At 49.6% G+C, this 23,639-nt stretch overlaps 1 protein-coding gene across 4 annotated transcripts in view; it reads right to left on the bottom strand.

Moving 5' to 3' along the window:
- The window catches only part of LOC137356058 (pecanex-like protein 3), a 58,901-nt gene that overhangs the window by 16,660 nt on the left and 18,602 nt on the right, over positions 1 to 23,639 (bottom strand). For all 4 annotated transcript variants that reach the window (XM_068021803.1, XM_068021804.1, XM_068021805.1 and 1 more), the window contains 14 exons: positions 22,227 to 22,387; positions 20,413 to 20,566; positions 19,023 to 19,055; positions 18,076 to 18,247; positions 16,083 to 16,193; positions 15,665 to 15,756; positions 14,276 to 14,385; positions 13,103 to 13,208; positions 12,493 to 12,585; positions 7,498 to 7,648; positions 4,644 to 4,785; positions 3,556 to 3,733; positions 1,815 to 1,923; positions 245 to 374 (listed from right to left, as the gene is read on the bottom strand). In XM_068021803.1, coding sequence (XP_067877904.1) covers positions 245 to 374; positions 1,815 to 1,923; positions 3,556 to 3,733; positions 4,644 to 4,785; positions 7,498 to 7,648; positions 12,493 to 12,585; positions 13,103 to 13,208; positions 14,276 to 14,385; positions 15,665 to 15,756; positions 16,083 to 16,193; positions 18,076 to 18,247; positions 19,023 to 19,055; positions 20,413 to 20,566; positions 22,227 to 22,387 — 1,742 coding nt within the window. The remainder of the gene's footprint in view (positions 1 to 244; positions 375 to 1,814; positions 1,924 to 3,555; positions 3,734 to 4,643; positions 4,786 to 7,497; positions 7,649 to 12,492; positions 12,586 to 13,102; positions 13,209 to 14,275; positions 14,386 to 15,664; positions 15,757 to 16,082; positions 16,194 to 18,075; positions 18,248 to 19,022; positions 19,056 to 20,412; positions 20,567 to 22,226; positions 22,388 to 23,639) is intronic.

Below are 23,639 nucleotides of genomic sequence, written 5' to 3'. Positions count from 1 at the left end.
AGGTCACTAGGAAGCAGCCTCAACCAGTTGTGGGTTTATACCCACTGGAGGCACCACCCCTTTAATCCTGCTAACACAAACCTTGAACGCAGTATAGGATAAGGAGTAAATCACCCCTTTACTCCCCCTTAACGTTGCCTGTGTACAGTACAGAGTAAGGAGCAGATGGCTCCTTTACTACTCTCAGACCTGAAGCACATGCAAATATTTTTACAAAGCAATACTTGGACGGTGAGTGCCTTACTTGTAATCTCGCTCCCAAAATTTCACCGGCCTGGCATAGGAGGTGATAAATACAGCACTGCCGAGGAGTGGGTTCAAAGGGGTGGAAACAAGGGCCGAGAGCACAGCCTGTACAAAAAGCATTGCAGAGTCTGCAAGGTGGATCTGGTTAAGGAAGTTACACAATGGTAAGGCCACCTAACAGCCCTCCCACTGCTCCCTGCAGTTCTCAAATGATATATAAACAGTTGAGTTGAAATGAACCATGGGCCCGATCACTATGTTTCTTCCAGATGTCTGATCTTAGCAGCTGGTGATAGAAGGAATTGTGCTCGTCCGCAACGCGACCCCACCTCACCCACTCCTCACTCCCTCAATGCCTGAATAGTCAGTCAACTCTCCCTTTGCGCATGAAGGGACCTGTGGAATTCCACTCCAGGCAAGATTCAGTACCTCTAACGTTAAAAAAATCAATTGAGACTTTCATCCTTCATTGTAAACTGTGTGAATTTTACCAAGTCAGCAGTAGGTCTAAAGAGGAGCTATATTAAAAAAAATATTGACAAACACAAAAGCACCCTGCCTCACCGCCAACATGTAACTACGCTCACTACTGACACGGGCACAGAGTAATTTCAACCCCCTACCTCCGCCACTGTGGCATTTATAATGACGGTTAGTGAAAACCCACTGACGTTAGGAATCATGCATCACAGGAGGCCATTCAGCCCATCACGCCTGTGCCAGCTCTGAAAGAGCTATCCAATTAGTCCCACTCCCTTACTCTTTCCCCATAATTTTCCCCCATTTAGTATTTATCCAATTCCCTTTTGAAAGTTGCTATTGAATCTGCTTCCCTACCAGGCAGCCCGTTCCAGATCACAACAACTCGCTGCATAACAGTAAATTTAAAACTCTTCCTTCTGCAATTTTTTTAAATCAATTATATTAAACCTACATCCTCTGGTTACCAAACCTCCTGCCAGTACAAACAGTTTCTCCTTATTTACTCTATTTATGATTTTGAATGCCTCTATCCTCTTGGCCTTCTCTGTTCCTCCCATCTTCTCCCAGTCTCTCCCCATGTAACTGTCGTCCCTCATCCCTGGTCCCATTCTGGTAAATCTCCTCCGCACCCTCTCCAAGACCTTGACATCCTTCCTAAAGTGTGGTGCCCAGAATTGGACACAATACACCAGTGTTCACAAAGCTTCAGCGCAAGTTCCTTGCTTTTGTCTTTGTATGACTCCATTTATAAAGCCCAGGTTTCCATATGCCTTTCTTTAGAAAAGCCTTCACAATTTGCCCTGCCACCTTCAAAGATTTGTGCCTTCACACCCCCAGGTCTCTGTTACTGCATCCCTGTTAAAAATGCACCATTTAGTTTATATTGCCTGTGCTCATTACTCCTACCAAAATGAATCACTTCACACTTCAGTGTTAAACGTCCTCTGCCATGCGTCTGTCAATTCCACCAGTCTATGTCCTCCTGATATCTATTTTTCCCCTTGGTGTGCATTGACTGAATACATTCACTTTATCGAGACCTGGTTTGACCAAGTACAGATGATAATCGGAAACAGAAAGGATACGAGGGACGGCGAATGGCTGAGCGAAGGCGTGGAACGCAGATCCCCACGTGATCTGCCAAGGGGCGATGTACGTCAGCACAAAACGCAGCTTGTACAGCAAGTCCCAGAGCTGGAAACAAGGAAGGCAGAGCCAGCATTAAACCCCACCCCAACACACAGGTGAACACAGAGAAGGTTCATCTTTAGTTAATGGATTTATTGAGGAGCCCTGTACAAATTTTCTTGGAGTGTGTTAGATACAGAGTAAAGCTCCCTCTACACTGTCCCATCAAACACTCCCAGGGCAGGTACAGCACGGGGGTTAGATACAGAGTAAAGCTCCCTCTACAGTGTCCCATCAAACACTCCCAAGGCAAGTACAGCACGGGATTAGATACAGAGTAAAGCTCCCTCTACACTGTCCCATCAATCACTCCCAGGGCAGGTACAGCACGGGATTAGATACAGAGTAAAGCTCCCTCTACACTGTCCCATCAATCACTCCCAGGGCAGGTACAGCACGGGATTAGATACAGAGTAAAGCTCCCTCTACACTGTCCCATCAAACACTCCCAAGGCAAGTACAGCACGGGATTAGATACAGAGTAAAGCTCCCTCTACACTGTCCCCATCAAATACTCCCAGGACAGGTACAGCACGGGATTAGATACAGAGTAAAGCTCCCTCTACACTGTCCCATCAATCACTCCCAGGGCAGGTACAGCACGGGATTAGATACAGAGTAAAGCTCCCTCTACACTGTCCCCATCAATCACTCCCAGGACAGGTACAGCACGGGATTAGATACAGAGTAAAGCTCCCTCTACACTGTCCCCATCAATCACTCCCAGGACAGGTACAGCACGGGATTAGATACAGAGTAAAGCTCCCTCTACACTGTCCCCATCAATCACTCCCAGGGCAGGTACAGCACAGGTCAGAAGACATTACCTGGGCAATTCCCTCCCTCCAATAATGCACTAACACACCAAGCAGCCTCACATTCATTAACACCGATTAAATGGAGAACCCGAGAGCTAGTTCACTGCTTCCTTAACATCCCTTGAATTTCCTTTTTCAGGATGGTTGTGAAAGGGATGCAGGAGTAGTAGCATTCCAGGGATTAGGCCCATGGATTACCTGAGGAGGGAGTAACACAAAGTGTCAAATAAAAACCAGGATTGAAGAACGTGCTCTGTTACTAAGAGTGCGCAAGAGTGGACACAGCCATCTATACTACAGGAGCTCATGTCCAGGATCCCAGTGAATAACAACCTCTCTACACAGTTAAAGGTCTCGATCTCCAACAGCACGCTGTTGGTGAGAGTTCTTCAGCAACAATTCACCCTCCTTAACCTTTCAATCCCAGAACGCAGGCCATTCAGCCCCTCAAAGCTATTCCACCATTCACTTGAGATCATGGCTGATCTGTATCCAAACTCCAAGCCCCTGAATACCAGTCGTGTCAAGTATTTTCTCCAATTCCCCTTTTGAAAGTTACTATTGAATCTGCTTCCACCGCCCTTTCAGGCAGCGCGTTCCAGATCACAACAACTCACTGAGTGAAGAACCACTGAATGGTAAGCACGCCAGGAGGCCACTGAGTCTGCGCCAGCTCTTTCGAAGAGCGATTCAGTTCGTCCCCATGTCCCTGTAATGTTTAGCAGCCCCTTACAAGGCAATGTCCTGGTGAAGGCGGCTGGGAATCCAAATTTTCCTGGGAAAAGGGAAATGTCCAAGGTTTTTAGTTTTCTTTACTTGCCTTGCTGCAGAGGATGGACATGAAGTAGTAGTCGAGCAGGAAGGTCTCGGAGAAGTGGCTGTAGTCGAAGCGGAAGAAGAGGACGGTGAAGCTGAGGGTCACGTACTGATGGCAGGGGCAACAGAAGGACGAACGGAGAAGTTTCATCCCGGCCACTGTTATAAAGAGTGGGTCACTGCTGCAAGAGGGTAAAGAAAGAGTGAGGTGTGAGGAGAGGGGGGGGGGGGGGTGGGGGGGAAGAGGGGGTTGACGCAAACCGTTTCAAACCTTGAACCTGGCAATCGGGGGAGTGCAGCATCGCCCCACATAACAGTCACTGCACATCAACAGTGGGACTCCAATTTCTGGAGCACCTTTCGTGACCTCAGGTCATCCCAAAGCACTTTATAGCCATTGAAATAATTTCGAAGTGTGGACACTGTTGTAAACGTAGGAAATGTGGCAGCCAATTTGTGCACAGTAAGATCCCACAAATAGCAACACCATAGTGACTGGATAATCTCTTCTTTCCCCCAGCACGCACCCCCCGCCCCCCCCGCCTCTGTTGGTTGAGGGACGAATGCTGGCCCAGGACACTGGGGAGAATTCACCTGCTCTTCTTCCACTGGAGGTCAAGGGACCTTCTACATCCACCCGACATGGCAGATTAATGTCTCGTCCGAGAGCTCGGCGCTCCATCGGTACTGGCACCGGGAGCGTCCACCTGGATCGTGCGCTCAAGTCCGGAGTGGGGCTCGAGCCCTTGACCTCTCGACTCTGAGGTCAGAGACAGAGTGTTACTGACTGAGTCACGCGCAGAGGCTGGTGATCAGGTTACAGGATGCAGAACGCTGGGAATGGTTTGGCTTCTTACTGAGGGCGTTTGGTGACAGCAGAGCTGTGCTGTGGGAGCACTGACCCATGTGACAGTCTCGGCATTCCGAGGGGTAATCCGCTGCGCCACGGAGGAACCTGACCCTCAGCCCTCTCGTCACCGTTCACAAAGGGAAAGACTCGCTGCCCAGGCTTCCTGGACTCTTTCCCTTCTCGCCATTCCCACCTGGGCCGGGAGGTGCAAACTGACACCTCTCCCCCACTCCGTTACTCACTATTTGCCCAGCTTGTGGCGGCTGCTGACAACACTGGCGTCCGTGGTGAGGGCGCTGAGGATGACAGCTGGGTAGATGAAGTACTTCTCCATGCACTGGAGCCAGACGTAGACTTTCTCAAACCACATCAGCTGTGCTGCATCTGAGGGGGAAGGGAGGGGACCAAACAAAACACACAGGTCACCTGGAATTCACACAATGTCGCCAATAGTTACTGCTCAAGATAAAATTCATTCCGACATTCATCCACTCCTGCTGCCCCCAGCCATCCTATCACATTCTCAAGCCTGTTGGGTTTATGTGGGATATTCTCATATATCCCAGTGGAGTGCTGAGGGAGTGCAACATTGTCAGAGGTGCCACCCTTCGGATAAAACACAACTTGCATTGATATTGCACCTTTAACCTTGTAAAACATCCCCAGGTGCATTGTCAAACAAAATACGACACCAGGTCACGAGGAGATATTCAGATAGGCAGCCAAAAGCTCAGTCAAAGAGTTTTTAAGGAGCGTCATAAAAGGAGGAGAGAGAGAGGCGGAGAGGTTTAGAGAGGGAATTCCAGAGCTTAGGGCCCCAGGGAGCTGAAGGCACAGCCGTCAATGGTGGGGCGATGGAAATCGGGGGGGGGGGGGGGGGGGGGTGTGAACAAGAGGCCGGAATTGGAGGAGCGCAGAGATCTCGGAGGTCTACAGGAGGTTACAGCAACAGGGGATGGCACTGTGGGATTTGAAAAACAAGGATGTCAGTTTTAAAATCAAGGCATCGCCAGACCAGGAGCCAATACAGACCAGCAAAAAGTGGTGCTGGGACTTGGTGCAAGATAGGATACAGGCAGCAGAGTTCAGTTTGTTCAGGTTTATGGAGATGTTAAACCAAAGGCCTGTCAGCCCACCCAGGTGGACGTTGGACATTTTACGGCCACTGTTAGAACAGCAGAAGATTTTGTGGTGATGGGCAGTATCCCGTATCATTAAACTGCTGCTATGTAAACATACAAGATTCTGAGGGTGGATATGGAAAGGATGTTTCCTCTTGTGGGAGAATCTAGACCTAGGGGTCACTGTTTAAAAATAAAGGGGTCACCCATTTAAGACAGAGATAAGGAGAATTTCTTTCTCTCAGAGGGTCGTGGGTCTTTGGAATTCACTTCCTCAAAAGGCAGTGGAAGCAGAGTCTTTGAATATTTTTAAGGCAGAGGGAGATAGATTATTAATAAGCAAGGTGGTGGAAGGTTATCAGGGGTAGGCGGGAATGTGAGTTGAGGTTACAATCAGCTCAGCCATGATTTTATTGCATGGTGGAGCAGGCTCGAGGGGCCGATTGACCTACTCCTGCTCTTAATTCATATGTTCTATACACAGCTAGAGACACAGACACAGACAAGGGAAGGTAACCCACAGTCTCCTTGGTTTAATTTCCTTCCCTCCCCACACTTCATCAGGATGCAGAAGAGGAAGGTAACCTACAACACACAGTCTCCTCGGATTAACTCTCCTCCCTACCCCAGCGCACAGAAGGGGAAGTTTCAATGCAATCTCTGCTCCCAGCCAGTCAGTGACCATCCCTTTAAATGGCAGCAGCCACAGGCGGGAAGAAGGGGAGTAGCAACAGGAACTGTGTAGAAACCGAGCGTTAAGCAACACACGACAACTTGAGTGTACTTCCCCCTTTGAGGATGGGGAACTAAAAAGCAGCCAAACGTTCAAATCAGTATTAAATAAAACCGAAATTTTTTTAAAACTAGAATGAGGTAGAGTTCACCTGGTCACACTGACACAGTCACATCCAGACCTAAGATAGAGCGCAGTGGGACTGATCACTGCTGCCAGAGAGAAGGCTCAATGGACTGGGGGGGCGGGGAGTCAGATGAATTGGACAGCCCTACAAAAGAGCTGGCACAGGCATGATGGGCTGAACGGTCTCCTCCTGTAATGTATCATTCCATGCTATGCCAGCCAGACAGGAAGTAACAGGTTCACAGTTAGGAAGGGCACATTTAATGCTGATGGGTGAATGTGGTTGGGGGAGGGGGTGATTGACAGCCAGGAAGGGAGGGGCTGGGAGGAATAGCTCGATGGGACAAATAGCGAATCAGAAGGTGCCAGTACCAGACTGGTAGCCCAATGGTGATGGATCTGCAGTCGTGACCCAGATCAGGCAGTTCTCATCCTACTGGGGCAGTTTGTGATGACTGGATTTACTAAATCTTTCATCAGTGGAAAAAAAAACTGACCGTGAAAGCTGGCAAATGTTTATGATTCAGAGAGGGAATCTCCCAGCTCGACAATCCCATACAGTGTCCGCTGAAGTCTCCCAATAAGCAAGTTACTTTACAGTATCTCCAGCTTCCCCTTAAATGTATCGATACTATTCACCTCAACCACTCCCTGTGGTAGCGAGCTCCACATTCTCCCCACTCTCTGGGGAAAGAAGTTTCTCCTGAATTCCCCATTGGATTTATTAATGACTCTCTCACCCAGACTTCTCTGTGTAAAACAGTTGCTACAAGGTTCAGACAGAAAATCTGTGGGGCCTATGGTATCAGGAGACTGAGGCAAACCTAGCTCAGTCCACCTCAAACTCCTCCTCACTAACATCTGGGAGCTGTTGCTCCAGGTAGGAGAGCTGTCAGCTACAGCCTGATATCGGAATGATTCAGGAACGATGATAGTCAACTAACATCCCAGACTCCTCCATTACTTGGTTCAAACTCTCCTGCCGTCACCTGATCATTCAGTACCCCTCTGTGTTCAACATCACTTGCACACGTACATCACCAGAGAAGCTGCTCCCACTGCAGGCCCGTGTCCTGCAGTGGTGCCACAGGTTCAGACGACAGCGACCGCACTCACCTCTGACTTCGAACTGGCTGTACTCTCTGGATTTCAGCATCGGGTGGGAGAGGCAGCACCATGGGAGCTGCTTGCGGAGCTGCGGGAGGAGGTAGTGCGTCAGGAAACCAACCAGACCAGCCAGGGCATATAGCACGTAACTCAGGACCGGCTGCAGCGAGAGAGGGGGGGGGGGAAACAGGAAAAGAAAAGGCCGTGAGGCAGGAGGCACAGCAGGACACTGCAGATCAGCCCATTGTGTGGGTCCAATTCTCACACTTACCAATATGGAGCATGCTCCCACTGCAGGCGTCCGGCTTCCAACTGCAGGCTATGTCGAACTGCTCGTCTAAACCGGGAATGCTACAACCAGTCCCTCCCCAACAGAGGGTTGTGGGTTCCAGCCCTGCTCCAGAGACTCAAGCCCACAATCTAGTGCAGTGCCAAGAGAGTGCAGCACTGTTGCAGGCCTGTCTTTCAGATTGGACGTTGAACAGTTCAAATCAATGCTGCAGATTGCACGGGCACTGTTGGAAGAAGGGCAGGGAAATGTGTTGGGGTTGACCTTCCCCTCTCAGGCAACGCAGAGTAACAGCCACTCCTCTCACTGCGGAGTCCAGATGCTGCTGGTACCACAGTGACTGTGGTTCAAAGGCCTTTCTTGGCATGAGAAACACAAACCCTACCCAATAAATGCACAAAGCACTGAAGCGAAATGTAACCCAGGATCAGTTCAGCTGAGTGACCATGCCAGGGGAGAATGGAACAGCTCCAGGTACCCGGGCACACAGCCCGCACGTCTGCAGCTCCCAATAGGCAACTCATTCCTCCCGCTGACTCCGTTTTGGTGGAGTTTGCATCTTACCCGCTGCGTGGCGGGTAATTACAAACATTTCCTGGCCACTTCTCACAGGGTGGCGCGCAGGGCAGCCTAGAGCGAGGGTAAAACTAGGGGAGCTGGGTGAGACACCAGCTCAGTAAACTGGGTACAGATTAGGGCCCCATCCAGTGGCAATTAAATATTACTGCAGCGTGGAATGCCTCATCACCAGAACTTTCAAACAAGCACCAAGATGTAGCTTGGCTGGTGGTGAGAAGGGCCCTCCCCGTCAGATCCTTCCTGCACGCCCAAAGTCTCACCCCCTCCGCACAATGCCCTCGTGGTGGCTGTGGTGGGGAAGAGACGGTTGCCCACCACCTTCTGGAATGTGTCTCGGCAAAGCAGGTGTGAAAAGAGATGCAGTGGTTTTTGTCGAGGTTCATCCCAAGCAGCTCTGTAACACAGGAGTCTGTGCTCTACGGGCTGTTCCCAGGGACGCACACCGAGACAAACATCAACTGCTGCTGGAGGACTATCAACTCGGTGAAAGACGCCCTTTGGTCTGCCCGAAACTTGCTGGTCTTCCAGCGCAAAGAGTTGTCCAGACCGAATGTTGCAGACTGGCACATTCCAAGGCCCAGGACTACGTGCTGAGGCACGCACTAAAGCTTGGGGCAGCCACAGCAAAGGCTCAATGGGGAAAGACCACAATGTAAGGTCCCCCCACCAAGCTGAACTGAGGGGCTGGATCCATGGGAAACCCCTCGAACTGTATCGGGAAAATTTTCATTTGCTGTAAAATGTATATGGCATGACAAATGAAATGGAAGGGTTGTGAGGCAACTCACTCCTGTATTGAAGGAAACTGATCTCCTTTGCACTCTGTATTTTTTTGACTTGGTGCTGTTTGGAACTGTTTTGTCATGTATTGTTTTACAGATTTTTATGAATAAAGTATATTTTGGAAATTTAAAAAAATTAAATATTACTGCAGCTCAGCAACCCAGTCTCAGTCCCCATCAGCCCATATCATTATGAACCTGCATTCTATAAACTGAACCTGATCAGGACCTTACACGGCACTTCAAGTCCAACTTATCATTAAGGCCAGTTGCTGTTCTGCAGACAGACACGGCAGGCAAGTTGCGCACAGCAAGCTCCCACAAACAGTAATGAGATGAATAACCAGTTACTACTGTTTTTAGTGATGTTCATTGAGGGATAAATATTGGCCCCAGGACACCGGGGAGAACACCCCGACTCTTCTTCCAATAGTGGCCGTGGGATCATTTACACCCACCCGAAAGGCCGACGGGGTTTAACGTCACATCCTGAAAGACGATACCTCCGCAGTGCGGCACTCCCTCAGTACTGGCACTGGGATTGTTGGCCTGGGTTATTGTGCACAAGTCTCTGGAGTGGGACTCGATCCCATGATATTCTGACTCATAGGCAAGAGTGTCACCCACTGAGCTGTGGCCGACAGTTCAGTTCAGCAAGCTCAATCATCCTTCACAAGCTTTACAATAGTGCTTTTCAAGAACCCCAGCCCTCCCCACAATCTATTCAGATTCATTTAAACAATTCTCAGGTCTGTCACTGTGTAACACTGGGGTACAGTACTGGTGGGGACAGGACTGTCACTGTATAACACTGGGGTACAGTACTGGTGGGGACAGGTCTGTCACTGTATAACACTGGGGTACAGTACTGGTGGGGACAGGTCTGTCACTGTATAACACTGGGGTACAGTACTGGTGGGTACAGGTCTGTCACTGTATAACACTGGGGTACAGAACTGGTGGGTACAGGTCTGTCACTGTATAACACTGGGGTACAGTACTGGTGGGTACAGGTCTGTCACTGTATAACACTGGGATACAGTACTGGTGGGGACAGGTCTGTCACTGTATATCACTGGGATACAGTAATGGTGGGTACAGGTCTGTCACTGTATAACTCTGGGGTACAGGTCTGACACTGTATAACACTGGGGTACAGTACTGGTGAGGACAGGTCTGTCACTGTATATCACTGGGATACAGTACTGGTGGGTACAGGTCTGTCACTGTATAACACTGGGGTACAGTACTGGTGAGTACAGGTCTGTCACTGTATATCACTGGGATACAGTACTGGTGGGTACAGGTCTGTCACTGTATAACACTGGGGTACAGTACTGGTGAGAACAGGTCTGTCACTGTATAACACTGGGGTACAGTACTAGTCGGTACAGGTCTGTCACTGTATAACACTGGGGTAAAGTCCTGGTGGGTACAGGTCTGTCACTGTATAACACTGGGGTACAGTACTGGTGAGGACAGGTCTGTCACTGTATAACACTGGGGTACAGTACTGGTGGGTACAGGTCTGTCACTGTATAACACTGGGGTAAAGTCCTGGTGGGGTCAGGTCTGTCACTGTATAACACTGGGGTACAGTACTGGTGAGGACAGGTCTGTCACTGTATAACACTGGGGTAAGGTCCTGGTGGGTACAGGTCTGTCACTGTATAACACTGGGGTACAGTACTGGTGAGTACAGGTCTGTCACTGTATATCACTGGGATACAGTACTGGTGGGTACAGGTCTGTCACTGTATAACACTGGGGTACAGTACTGGTGAGGACAGGTCTGTCACTGTATAACACTGGGGTACAGTACTGGTGGGTACAGGTCTGTCACTGTATAACACTGGGGTAAAGTCCTGGTGGGTACAGGTCTGTCACTGTATAACACTGGGGTACAGTACTGGTGAGGACAGGTCTGTCACTGTATAACACTGGGGTACAGTACTGGTGGGGACAGGTCTGTCATTGTATAACACTGGGGTACAGTACTGGTGGGGACAGGTCTGTCACTGTATTACAATGGGGTACAGTACTGGTGGGGACAGGTCTGTCACTGTATAACACTGGTGTACAGTACTGGTGGGGACAGGTCTGTCACTGTATAACACTGGGGTACAGTACTGGTGGGGACAGGTCTGTCACTGTATTACAATGGGGTACAGTACTGGTGGGGACAGGTCTGTCACTGTATAACACTGGTGTACAGTACTGGTGGGGACAGGTCTGTCACTGTATAACACTGGGGTACAGTACTGGTGGGGACAGGTCTGTCACTGTATAACACTGGGGTACAGTACTGGTGGGGACAGGTCTGTCACTGTATAACACTGGGGTACAGTACTGGTGAGGACAGGTCTGTCACTGTATAACACTGGGGTACAGTACTGGTGGGGACAGGTCTGTCACTGTATAACACTGGGGTACAGTACTGGTGAGGACAGGTCTGTCACTGTATAACACTGGGGTACAGTACTGGTGGGGAGAGGTCTGTCACTGTATAACACTGGGGTACAGTACTGGTGGGGACAGGTCTGTCACTGTATAACACTGGGGTACAGTACTGGTGAGGACAGGTCTGTCACTGTATAACACTGGGGTACAGTACTGGTGAGGACAGGTCTGTCACTGTATAACACTGGGGTGCAGTACTGGTGGTGACAGGTCTGTCACTGTATAACACTGGGGTACAGTACTGGTGGGGACAGGTCTGTCACTGTATAACACTGGGGTACAGTTATGGTGGGGACAGGTCTGTCACTGTATAACACTGGGGTACAGTACTGGTGGGGACAGGTCTGTCACTGTATAACACTGGGGTACAGTACTGGTGAGGACAGGTCTGTCACTGTATAACACTGGGGTACAGTACTGGTGGGGAGAGGTCTGTCACTGTATAACACTGGGGTACAGTACTGGTGGGGACAGGTCTGTCACTGTATAACACTGGTGTACAGTACTGGTGGGTACAGGTCTGTCACTGTATAACACTGGGGTACAGTACTGGTGAGGACAGGTCTGTCACTGTATAACACTGGGGTACAGTACTGGTGAGGACAGGTCTGTCACTGTATAACACTGGGGTGCAGTACTGGTGGTGACAGGTCTGTCACTGTATAACACTGGGGTACAGTACTGGTGGGGACAGGTCTGTCACTGTATAACACTGGGGTACAGTTATGGTGGGGACAGGTCTGTCACTGTATAACACTGGGGTACAGTACTGGTTACACAATGGAAGTGTATTGCTTGCTCAAGTGCATTAGATTCGATGAGGCACTTCACACATGCCAGTTGCCAGGTCTCCACTCACTGACCAGGATTAGGGGAGAGATCTAGAACACTTACCTGAAGTGCAATGAAAACGGTGCTGGCACTGATTGCAAAGGTTATGATGGCAATCACTGGGCACATGACCAGGTCTGAGTGAAGAACCTCTCGCTAGATATGGTGGAGGTGAAAAGAGAGAGATAACCAATTAACAGGATCAGTTGTGTACAGGGTTCTCACTGCAGTGCCACTGTCGATTCGGTGGAGGAACAGGAGTAAGACAGAATTGTTCATGCACTCATCATGCAGTGTAAATGAGTGACGGGGAGGTGGGGTTGCAAGAGAAGAGGTGGATAGGAAGACGAGGAATGGGGGTGAGGGCAGCCACTCACACTCACCCCAGCAACCCCCAAATGTCCATTAATCGCCAGATCCTAGACGATGCACAGCAGTGAGCTATTCGACCAAGTGCAGCATCACAGCCAAGCCTAGATGTGCCCTCAATCAATGTCAATATACAGAGGGCAGCCATCAGGAGAGGGCACCCAGGTTTATTCCCCCTGACTAAGGCTTGCAGAGGTCAGCACAGGCTGAGAATGAATCCCGGGACCGCACGACTCAGCTGGACATAAACAGGGACACTGAAGTAACAATGAAGATAGGCCCGTCCCACAGAATGAGGACTTACCACTGAGCTCTTCAGCTTTGCTGGGAGTGGATCCTGGATTTCCAGTAGTGGATCCTCAGGATTACGATTCTCCAATTGAGGGAAAAATCTTGACCGGATCAGGGCCCTACAATCATTGGAATGAGGAGAGAGAGAGTGTCAATGATCTGCACACCCTCGATAAGTAACCAGCAGCGATCACTCACCCTCAGCCCCCTTGTCCACTGACACTCTTGACCACGCTTCCCCCAAGGGCTACTGGTCTTCTCGCCGATACTGCAGCTTCTCCGATAATATTGAGTCAAGTGGTCAATCAAGCCCACTAGTAGAGCCTCTGCGACACTACCCAGTGTACTTTTACCCAGCTCCCTGATCAGATATCTAGATGCCCAAGGGTGCAACCCTCCAATACCCTATTCTCCTGTTTACAATGGAAACTGTCTATGTAAACATGTCATGCTGCAATTACACCCTTCCACCAGAGGTGGTTCTGTAGCAAAAAGAAAAGACAGACTTGCATCTACATAGCGCCTTTCACAACCTCAGGACATCCCAAAGCGCTTCACAGTCAAAGTACTTCTGAAGTGTAGTCACTGTTGTAATGCAGGAAACTCAGTAGCCAATTTTCACACAGCAAGATCCCATAAACAGCAATAAGATAATGACCAGATCGCTTGTTTTTTTTTTAAGCTGTCGACTGAGGGTTAAATGTTGGTCCAGGACACCGGGGAGCACACCCCTGCTCTTCTTCCAATAGTGGCCGTAAGATCTCTTACATCCACCTGAGAGGGTATTCGGGGCCTCAGTTTAATGTCTGTTTCAAAAGACAGCATCTCTGACACTGCAGCACAACCTCAGTACTACATTGGAAGTGTCAGCTTGGATTACACACACAAGTCTCTGGACAGAGGAACTGTGACTCAGAGGGGAGAATGCGCTACCCACTGAGCCACAGCTGAAGGCGACGTCCTTGCCCTGCCAGAATACCAACACACCCACAGTACAATTTCAATGCCCCATCTGATTGGCATCTTGGTTCACCACATAACCCAGAGGATGGCACCTCCAACAATGCAGCACCCCCAGGGCACTTTGCCTTTGTGGGTTCGACCCTGACCTTGCTCGTCTCGTACAACCCCAATCTCAGTCACTTCAAGGCAGGAAAGTAAACTCAACCCACCCAGACCCACTTACCAGAGGGTGGTGGGATCACTGCTCTGCCGGCCGAGGTGGTACGAGAGTGCGACTAGAAGGCCACAGAAGACGGAGAACAAAATTGGCACATGTTGGGCTTCCCAAGGAACCTGTGGAGGGGAGGGAAGAGCGAGACAGACACAGAGAATCAGACAACAGATGGAGGCCATTCTTCCCATCATCACTGCTCTGGTTCTTTTGAAAGAATGCCCGCCCCCCCCCACCCTTTTACATCCCCAACATTGCCCAGTCTCCTCTGACACCACCTATTTTTTCTGATTCATTTGTTGGATGTGGGCCTCGCTGGCCAGGCCAGCATTTATTGCCTATCCCTAATTGCCCTCGAGAAGATGGTGGTGAGCTGCCTTCTTGAACAGCTGCAGTCCATGTGGGGTAGGTAAACCCACAGTGCTGTTAGGAAGGGAGTTGCAGGATTTTGACCCAGTGACAGTGAAGGAACGGCCGATATAGTTCCAAGTCAGGATGGCTTGGAGGGGAACTTGCAGGTGGTGATGTTCCCATGCATCTGCTGCCCTTGTCCTTCTCGGCGGTAGAGGTCGCGGGTTTGGAAAGTGCTGTCTAAGGAGCCTTGGTGAGTTGCTGCGGTGCGTCTTGTAGATGGTACACACTGCTGCCACTGTGTGTCGGTGGTGGAGGAGTGAATGTTTGTGGATGGGATGCCAATCAAGCGGGCTGCTTTGTCCTGGATGGTGTTGAGCTTCATAAGTGTTGTTGGAGCTGCACCCATCCAGGCAAATGGAGAGTATTCCATCAGACTCCTGACTTGTGCCTTGTAGATGGTGGACAGGCTTTGGGGAGTCAGGAGGCGAGTTACCCGCAGCTGGATTCCCAGCCTCTGACCTGCTCTTGTAGCCACGGTATTTATATGGCTATTCCAGTTCAGTTTCTGGTCAATGGTAGCCCCTAGGATGTTGAAAGTGGGGGATTCAGCGATGGTAATGCCAATGAATGTTAAGGGGAGATGGTTAGATTCTTTCTTGTTGGAGATGGTCATTGCCTGGCACTCGCGTGGCACAAATGTTACTTGCCACTTATCTGCCCAAGCCTGGATGTTGTCCAGGTCCTGCTGCAAGCAGGCATGGACTGCTTCAGTATGAGGAATTGTGAATGGTGCTGAACATTGTGCAATCAGCTGCAAACATCTCCATTTCTAACCTTATGATGGAGGGAAAGTCATGGATGAAACAGCTGAATGTGGTTGGGCCTAGGACACTGTCCTGAGGAACTGCTGCAGTGATGTCCTGGGGCTGAGACGATGTACCTCCAACAAAAGCAACCATCTTCCTTTGTGCTTTGAATGATTCCAACCCACACCACCACCCCCACCATCACCCAGTCTCCTCCGTCGCCCCGTTCCTGCCCCCCTACCTTCACGGCCCCAAAGCAGAATCCATACAGGAGGGCAGCGATCAGTAGACTGCGGACAAAGCTGTAAAGTGCGGACACGGGGCTGGTTGTAGCTGTGAAGAGAACGGGACAGAGTGGATCAGTATTGGGCACCGACGTCCCAACCTCACCCGCTTTGTTTCACAACACACATCGAGGAGCACGAGGACCAGTCAGACAGCTTTTTTTGCCGTGAGAGCACTTGCGTGCTGCGCTGTCGCTCACCCCACTTGTACCTCAGCGAGAGCACAAGAAAAAGCGTGAGAGAGGGAGTAAAAGAGAAAAAAAAACGTTTGTCTCTCAACTCTCTCCCCACTCTCAACGGACATAATTAGGGCTCAACAAGCACATTAAACACAAGGCCATGTTTGACTTGAAGTCGACAGGCCTCTTTACCTACCAGTGCCCCCAAAGGCGTGCATGTCAAGCTGTTCCAATAGGTACATGAAGAAAGTGTTGACTTGAGGCAGGAACCCAAAGAGGAAGATGGCTGGGAAACACAGTGTGAAAACTGCAAGCAAAACCAGAAAGAAATTAACAACGAGGAGACACGCACCAAGGGACACAACAGTTGAAGTTTGTGAACCCCCATTCCGTCTCCAGTTAAAAGTAGACAGAATCAGAGCACAGAAGGAGGCCATTCAGACCATCGTTCCTGTGCTGGCTCGTTGAAAGAGCTATCCAATTAACCCCACTCCCCACCCCACTCTTTCCCCCAACAGCCCTGCAAATATTTCCTTTTCAAGTATTTATCCAATTGCCTTTCGAAAGTTACTATTGAATCTGCTTCCACCACCCTTTCAGGCAGTGCGTTCCAGATCACAACAACACACTGCGTTAAAAAGAAAATTCTCATCTCCCACTTTGGTTCTTTTTGCCAATTATCTTAAATCGGTCACCTCTGGTGACTGTCCCTCCTGCCACTGGAAACAGCTTCTCCCTCTCTACTCTAGCAAAACCCCTCATGATTTTGAACATTCTATTAAATCGCCCTCAACCTTTGCTGCTTTTAAGGAGAACAATCCAAGCTTCTCTAGTCTTTCCACAGAATTGAAGTCCCTCACCCCTGGGAATATTTTGGTAAACCTCCTATTTACCTTCTCCAAGGCCTGGATACCCTGAAGCCATCGTCGTTATCGAGAAGTGAATCAAAGATTAGAAAAGGCAAGCGGGAATTGGTATGTGCGTGTGAAAAAACTGTGTGTGGCATGTTAGTAAAATAAATGAATCTCTTCCTTTCAGTTTACACAGGATCTAAAAATGTCTAATTAAACTGGGCATAGGAAAGTAGGAGAGTGCCTTGGTCAGACATCATCTGCAGTACAGCATTCAGGAAGGATATACTGGCCTTGGACAATGAAATCAGGGCTACAAGGGTTAAATTATGAGGGCAGGTTGCATAGTCTTGGGAGTGTATTTCCTGGAGTCTAGAGGATTAAGATCTGATCGAGGTGTTTAAACTAGTAAAAGGATTCGATAAGGTTGCGATAGAGGGAAACTATTTCCTCTGGTGGTGAGGGGGAGTCCAGAACGAGGGGGAAATAACCGTAACCTTCAGGGGTAATGTGAGGAAGCACTTCTTCACACAAAGGGGAGTGGAAATCTGGAACTCTCTTCCCCCAAAAAAGCTGTGGATGCTGGGGAACAACTGGAGACTGAGAAGGATCAATTTTTGTTGAGTATCGAGAAATGTGGAGCAAAGGTGGCGAAATGGAGTTGAGGTCTACATCAGCCCTGATATAACTGAATGGCAGAACAGACTGGTGGGGCTGAATGGTCTCCTCCTGTCCCTGTGTTACACAAGTGGAAGCCTATGGAGTGGCTCGCTAGCTTCCCTTCTCTGATCGTCCCTGCCTAGTCCGTCTGCACTGAATAGGGGTGTATGCAGCTACACGCACGCACCCCTGCTTGGGTTATATGGCAAAGATGAAACCGGAAATGAGAGTTTGCACTCATCAGGAAGACTTTTGACCTAGAAAACGGAAGGCAGAGGGGGTGAACTGTTGGGGGTCTTGAAAATGATGATGAATTTTGATAGGGTAGATGTACAGAGATGTTTTCATTTGTGGGGGAGTCTCAAGCTACAGGTCATCAATATAAGACAGTCACTAATAAATCCAATCGGGAATTCAGGAGAAACTTCTTTACCCAGAGAGTGGTGAGAATGCGGAACTCACTACCACGGGGAGTGGTTGGTAACATGGATGTTTTTAAGAGGAAACTGGATAAACACTAGAGGGAGAAAGGAAGAGAAGGATATGGTATAGGGTGTGAGAAAGTAGGGTGGGTGGAGGTTCGTGTGAAACATAAACAGAAGCATGGACCAGTTGAGCTGAATGTGCTGCAAGTTTGATATCTCAAGTAATTACAGACATCCCGTCACATAAACTCACCAATCACCACGTCCCGGGCACAAGCAAAGGACTGAGCAGAGAAGAGGGTGATTCCGTACAGGCTGATGGGTTGGAGGTGGTTACTCTGGCTTCCGAAGTCGAAGAGCCAGATTAGCATGCAGCACATGCAGAAGTACACCGGCCGGCTGTAGGCAATGATCCAGTTGTGACCCTGTGGGAAACACCTCAGATCGGATCATGGGACACAGTCACAGGATGACCCGACACCCCCAGCCGCGCCGCGCGCCCCGAGCACATCCTCCGCATCGTAATGACCGGGCGACCCAACCCTGTACCCCAGCCAGAGTTCCCCAGGAAGGGGGTCATATGTTAAAAGGCGCGAGATAAGTGCGAATCGTCGTAACAGGAAGGCAGTAGGAGTGGCAGTGGGAATGATTAGATCAAACGAGTAAAGGACTTTCTCGGATTGAGGACAACTGCACAGTTACTCGAACAGCTCACATTCTCCCCTCAGTGTGAGATACAGGAGGCGTCAGCCGCAGCGCAGTGGGCAGCACACTCTCTTGCTCAGAAGGTTGTGGATTCATGTCCCAGGCCAGAGACTTGAGTACATAATGTAGACAGAAACCCCAATGCAGTGGAGGGAGTGCTGCGCTGTCCGAGGTGCTGTTTTAAAGGCTGCCCTCTCAGGTGGACGTAAAAGATCCCCTGGCCACCATCTTAAAGAGCAGGGGAGCTTGTCTTGGGGGTGGGTGGGGGTGCAATATATTATCCCTGAGCCAACATCTAAAGCAGATGATCTGGTCATTATCACATTACTATCTGTGAATGTTTACGGTGCACAAACTGGCTTCCGCAATTACAACAGTAACCAAACGTCAAACAAGCGTTTCATTGGCTGAGAAGCACTGCGGGACGTCCTGAGATTGTGAAAGGCGGGACAGAAATGCAAGTTGTCCCCCCCCCCATTAATTCACACTACTCACGTGCATTGGAGAGGCTGCATCTGGCTGAACACTCTGAAAAATAAGAACACAGGAAAGTCAGTCCGAGTGGTTTCAAATGCTGACAAATCGACACTCCTCCTCCTCCTCCTCGCCCTCTCTTGCAATGATTAGGTGCGGTGGTCTGATTTTCTGCGGGGGGAGGAATCCGAATTAGGGACAAAAAAAAGTGGGGGGGGGGGTTCCGCAAGCAAACGGGCTGCATGCTTTCTGCAGTCGAAAATAAAAAAGGATCAAAAGAAGCAAATAGGGAGGGAGGGAATGGAGAATTAAACAAAAAAATCAGTTAAGCCCGAGTGTGCTGCATGGAACAGTGGCGGTGATTTAACAGTGCCCACGTTCACCTGACTAGATTGTACCCGGGGAGGTTAGATGAATTTTTTCATAGAAAAACTTTTTTTTTTGTACAATTCGGTTTTGTGATGTGGGAGTCTTTCCCAGTTGCCCCTTGAGTGAGCTACTGCACACTGCGCGCTGCTAGCTAGGGATTTACATCCAGCCACAATGAAGGAACGGCGACATATGTCAAAAAACAGAGTGTGCTGGAAATACTCAGCAGGTCAGGCAGCGTCTGTGGCGAGAGGAGGAGATGAGATAACGTTTCAGAAAACACCTCGCAAAACTCATGTCCTCGTCGTTGCTAGATCCAAATCCTAGAACTCCCGACCACACAGACTGCACCAGCTATCCCCCTCGGATTTCCAGTAACTGGCATCTTCACAGCTTTCTGAATAAACGTGAAACACTGGCAGTCAACCAGCAAGTAGAATTATGTGGCAATGGGCGTCGGAGATTGTGTTTCACCAAATCATTCTCCCCGTCGGCAAATAAAACTCTGCCGTCCTTTATCCTAACTTGTGCCAAGTCCCGTTCACCCATCACCACCAATACTCTGACCTACACTGGCTCCTGGTATGGTAACACCTCGATTTTAAAATTCTCATCCTTGTTTTCAAATTCCTCCATGGTCTCCTCGCACCTCCCCCCAACGCCCCCCGTAACTTTCTCCAGCCCCACATTCCTCCAAGATCCCTGTGCTCCTCCAATCCTGGCCTTTTGCGCATCCCCCAATCACTCCACCATTGACAGTTATGAAGCTAAGCCCTGGAATTCCCTCCCTGCCTCTCCACTTCCCTCTCCTTCACGAAGACCTTCCTACCTCCCTGGCCAAGCTTTTCGTCACCTGCCCTAAACCTGCTTACATGACTCAGTGTCTGATACCCGTCAAGCATCTTGGGCCATTTCGGTACCACAGTAAAGGCGCTATATAAACGCAAGTTGTTTATCTCGACCCGAAGCTCACGAACAGCACCATTTCCAGGTCGGGTGTCAGAATCCGACTCAGCATCAAACCTCGCGCGACAGACGGTACCTTCAGCAGCGAGTACTGGCAGCTAGCGATGACCAGGCAGAACTGGAACACCCAGATGTCCCGGAAGAAGCCCTCAAGCAGCAACATGAAGCCCAGGAAAGCGACCAGCGCAGCCAGGCCGACCGCCATCACGTTCTCACAGGCCTGCCGATTTCTGCAAGGGATACGGAGAGAGTGTGAGAGAGAGAGTGCGCGCGCGAGAGCGCGTGTGAGAGAGAGAGAGAGTGTGAGAGAGAGAGTGTGAGTGAGAGAGCGAGAGCGAGAGCGAAAACAGCTTGTAATGCACATCATACCAATGGGGGTCAGGGGAAGAAACGGGGTGGGGATGGGCGAGTTGAGAAATGGTGGGAGGGGGTGCGATATTGGTTTAGAAATGGAAGCAAACAGAAAATGCTGAAAAAGCCAGGGTGTTGGGTTGGAGAGACTGAGTTGCAGGGGTAATGTCACTGAGCTAGTAATCCAGAGGACCCAGGCTATCGCCCTGGGTGCAGGGGTTCAAATCCCACCACAGCAGCTGGTGGAAGTTCAATTCAACTCATTAATAAAAATCTGGAATGTCCTTTAGGGAAGGAAATCTGCTGTCCTTACCTGGTCTGGCCTACATGTGACTCCAGACCCACAGCAATGTGGTTGACTTTTAACTGTCCTCTGAAATGGTCTAGTCAGCCAGTGACTGGAGAATGCAGCAGGGTCAGCCCCGATCAATAGCCAATGCAGCGCTCAGATGTCCCAGTCCGCCTGGGCTGAGGAGAATGGTCACGTGGAGCTGGGAACCATTCCCGCTCAAATCCGGATAACCTCGCAAGTCGGTGCCAGAGCAGGCAGGGCATTCCTGGCTGCACAAAAACACTGGGGGTTTACCCAGTGCTGAGCTGGTAAACCAAGCAGTTTCGGCAGCTCAAAGCCAAGCAACGTATCTGTGTAATGAGAAGCCAAGAATCTCAGCATTGTGCTAACCCGTGCTCAAGGCAAGCACTAAGTGCCCCTACACAGCAGGGGAACAGCAGCACTCCCCTGTGTGAGCTAGGTTTACAGCACTAGTGGGGATGGGGTCAGAAGATTGTGCTGTCAAGTCCCATTCCAGGGACCTGAGCTCAAAATGTGCTGACATTCTCAGTGCCAACAATGCTGCACAGATCCAAGACATTGTCTTTTGGACGTGACATTAAACCGAGGCTCCTGCCTTCCCTCTCGGGAGGATGCAGAAGATCCTGCAGCCACTACTGGAAGAAGAGCAGGGGAGGCCTCCCTGGTGTCCTGGCCAATTAGCTATCTCTTAACCAACGCCATTAAAAACAGATATCTGGTCACTATCACATTGCCCTTTGTGGGAGCTTGCTGTGCCCAATTTGGCTGCTGCGTTTCCTATAGTATGACAGTGACTCCACTTCATTGGCTGTAAAGCGCTAGAGGCACCCTGTAGTTGTGAAGGACGCTATAGAAATGCAGGTCTTTTTATTTTTAAACCCAGGGCTGGGTCAGTTCCCAGGACATTGGATAGGAAGATTTGCATTTTCATCGTGCCTTTCACAATCTTAAGATCCCCCAAAGTGCTTCACAGCCAATGAAGCAGTTCTGAATTGAAGTCAGATCTGGTCTTTGTTAGATCCGCAGTGATGTTTTGGGAGATGGAATTCCATAGTTCCAGCTGTAATTCCCACAAATGGAAAAGTTTTAAATCGCAGCCGATGCTCAACGGGGGGGGGGGGGGGGGAAGTTACTGGGGCCCCAGCTTTCCCAAATTCCGTTTCAAAGGCACTTGGAAAGGTTTAGACGCATCTCCCGAGGATTTTCATTCCTCTTTCACACCGAACCTGTCCAGCAAGGCCAACAACGCAAGCCGATCGTAGCGAATCCGCGTCCACTTGCAGGGCAGCAGCCAGAACTTGTAGTACTGTTTGCTTCTGCTCTTTTCTTCAATCATCAGCGTGTTCTCCTGGGATTCGTGGAGAGATTCCTGATCCAGAAAATCCAACTAGGAAATTTAAAAAAAACAAACAAACAAAACAGGAGCAGAGGTTACTTGATGCGCCGCTGTCGGCATTTAACACATTACCTGGGGTGAGATGGAAAAGGGATAAAGACATCCAGTAACTCATCTCCAACCAATCCAGCAACACGTGACTGCGTCACACCAGAGCTGAAGGGGTTAAATTAGACGGACAGGTTGCACAGACTGGACTTGTATTCGCTCGAGTGTGGAAGAAGAAGGGATGATCTAATTGAGCTGTTAAGATGATTTAAGAAGTTGATAGGGCCGATAGAGAGAATATATTTCCTCTTCAGAGTTGATATTGGGAAGCACTCCTTCACACAAAGGGTAGTGGAAATCTGGAACTCGCTCCCCCAAAACACTGGTGAAGCTGGGAGTCAACTGAAAGTTTCAAAACAAAGATTGATAGATTTTTGTCAGGTAAAGGTATTAAGATGGGTAAATGGAATTAAGATAGAGGTCAGCCATTGAAACAGGCTTGAGAGCGCTGATTGGCTTCCTCTTTCTATGTGATGGATAGCCACATTGATCAACTAGGGCAGGTCTCCATTACAAAGCACATCATCCAACAGCTTTAGGTAGAACTGGACAGCATAACATTAGGTAGAAGAGGCTGTTGTGCCACCTTTAGAAAGCTCTGGTAAGACCCCAACTGGAGTACTGCGCCCAGTTCTGGTCACCACACTTCTGGAAGGATGTGAGGGTCCTTGAGAGGGTGCAGAGGAGATTTACCAGAATGGTTCCAGGGATGGAGGGATTTTTAGCTGCAGGGTTAGGTTGGAGAAGCTGGGGTTATTCCCTCTGGAGCAAAGGAGATTGAGAGGAGATTTGACAGAGGTGTGCAAGATAATGACAGGCTTAAATTAGACAAGGAAAAACTGTTCCCATTAACTGATGGTACAAGGACTAGAGGACACAGATTGAAGATTTTGGGCAAGAAATGTAGGGGAAATACGAGGAAGAATTTTTTTTTAAACACAGCGAGTGGTAATGACCTGGAACTCACTGCCTATGAGGGCGGTGGAAGCAGAGACGATGAGTGATTTCAAAGGGAAATTGGATGGGCACTCGAAGGAAGCAGGGCTAACGGGATCGAGTGTGGGACTGGGACTGACTGGATTGCTCCGCAGAGAGCTGGCATGGACTAGAAGGGCCAAATGGCCCCCTTCTGTGCTGTAAATGGCTGTGATTTTCTGCCTGACGAGAGCCACACTTGCCACAAGAACATGCCAGC

Source organism: Heterodontus francisci, chromosome 44 (genome assembly GCF_036365525.1).
Source record: "Heterodontus francisci isolate sHetFra1 chromosome 44, sHetFra1.hap1, whole genome shotgun sequence".
Taxonomy (NCBI): Eukaryota; Metazoa; Chordata; class Chondrichthyes; order Heterodontiformes; family Heterodontidae; genus Heterodontus; species Heterodontus francisci.
This window is presented reverse-complemented; position numbering and strand designations above follow the sequence as displayed.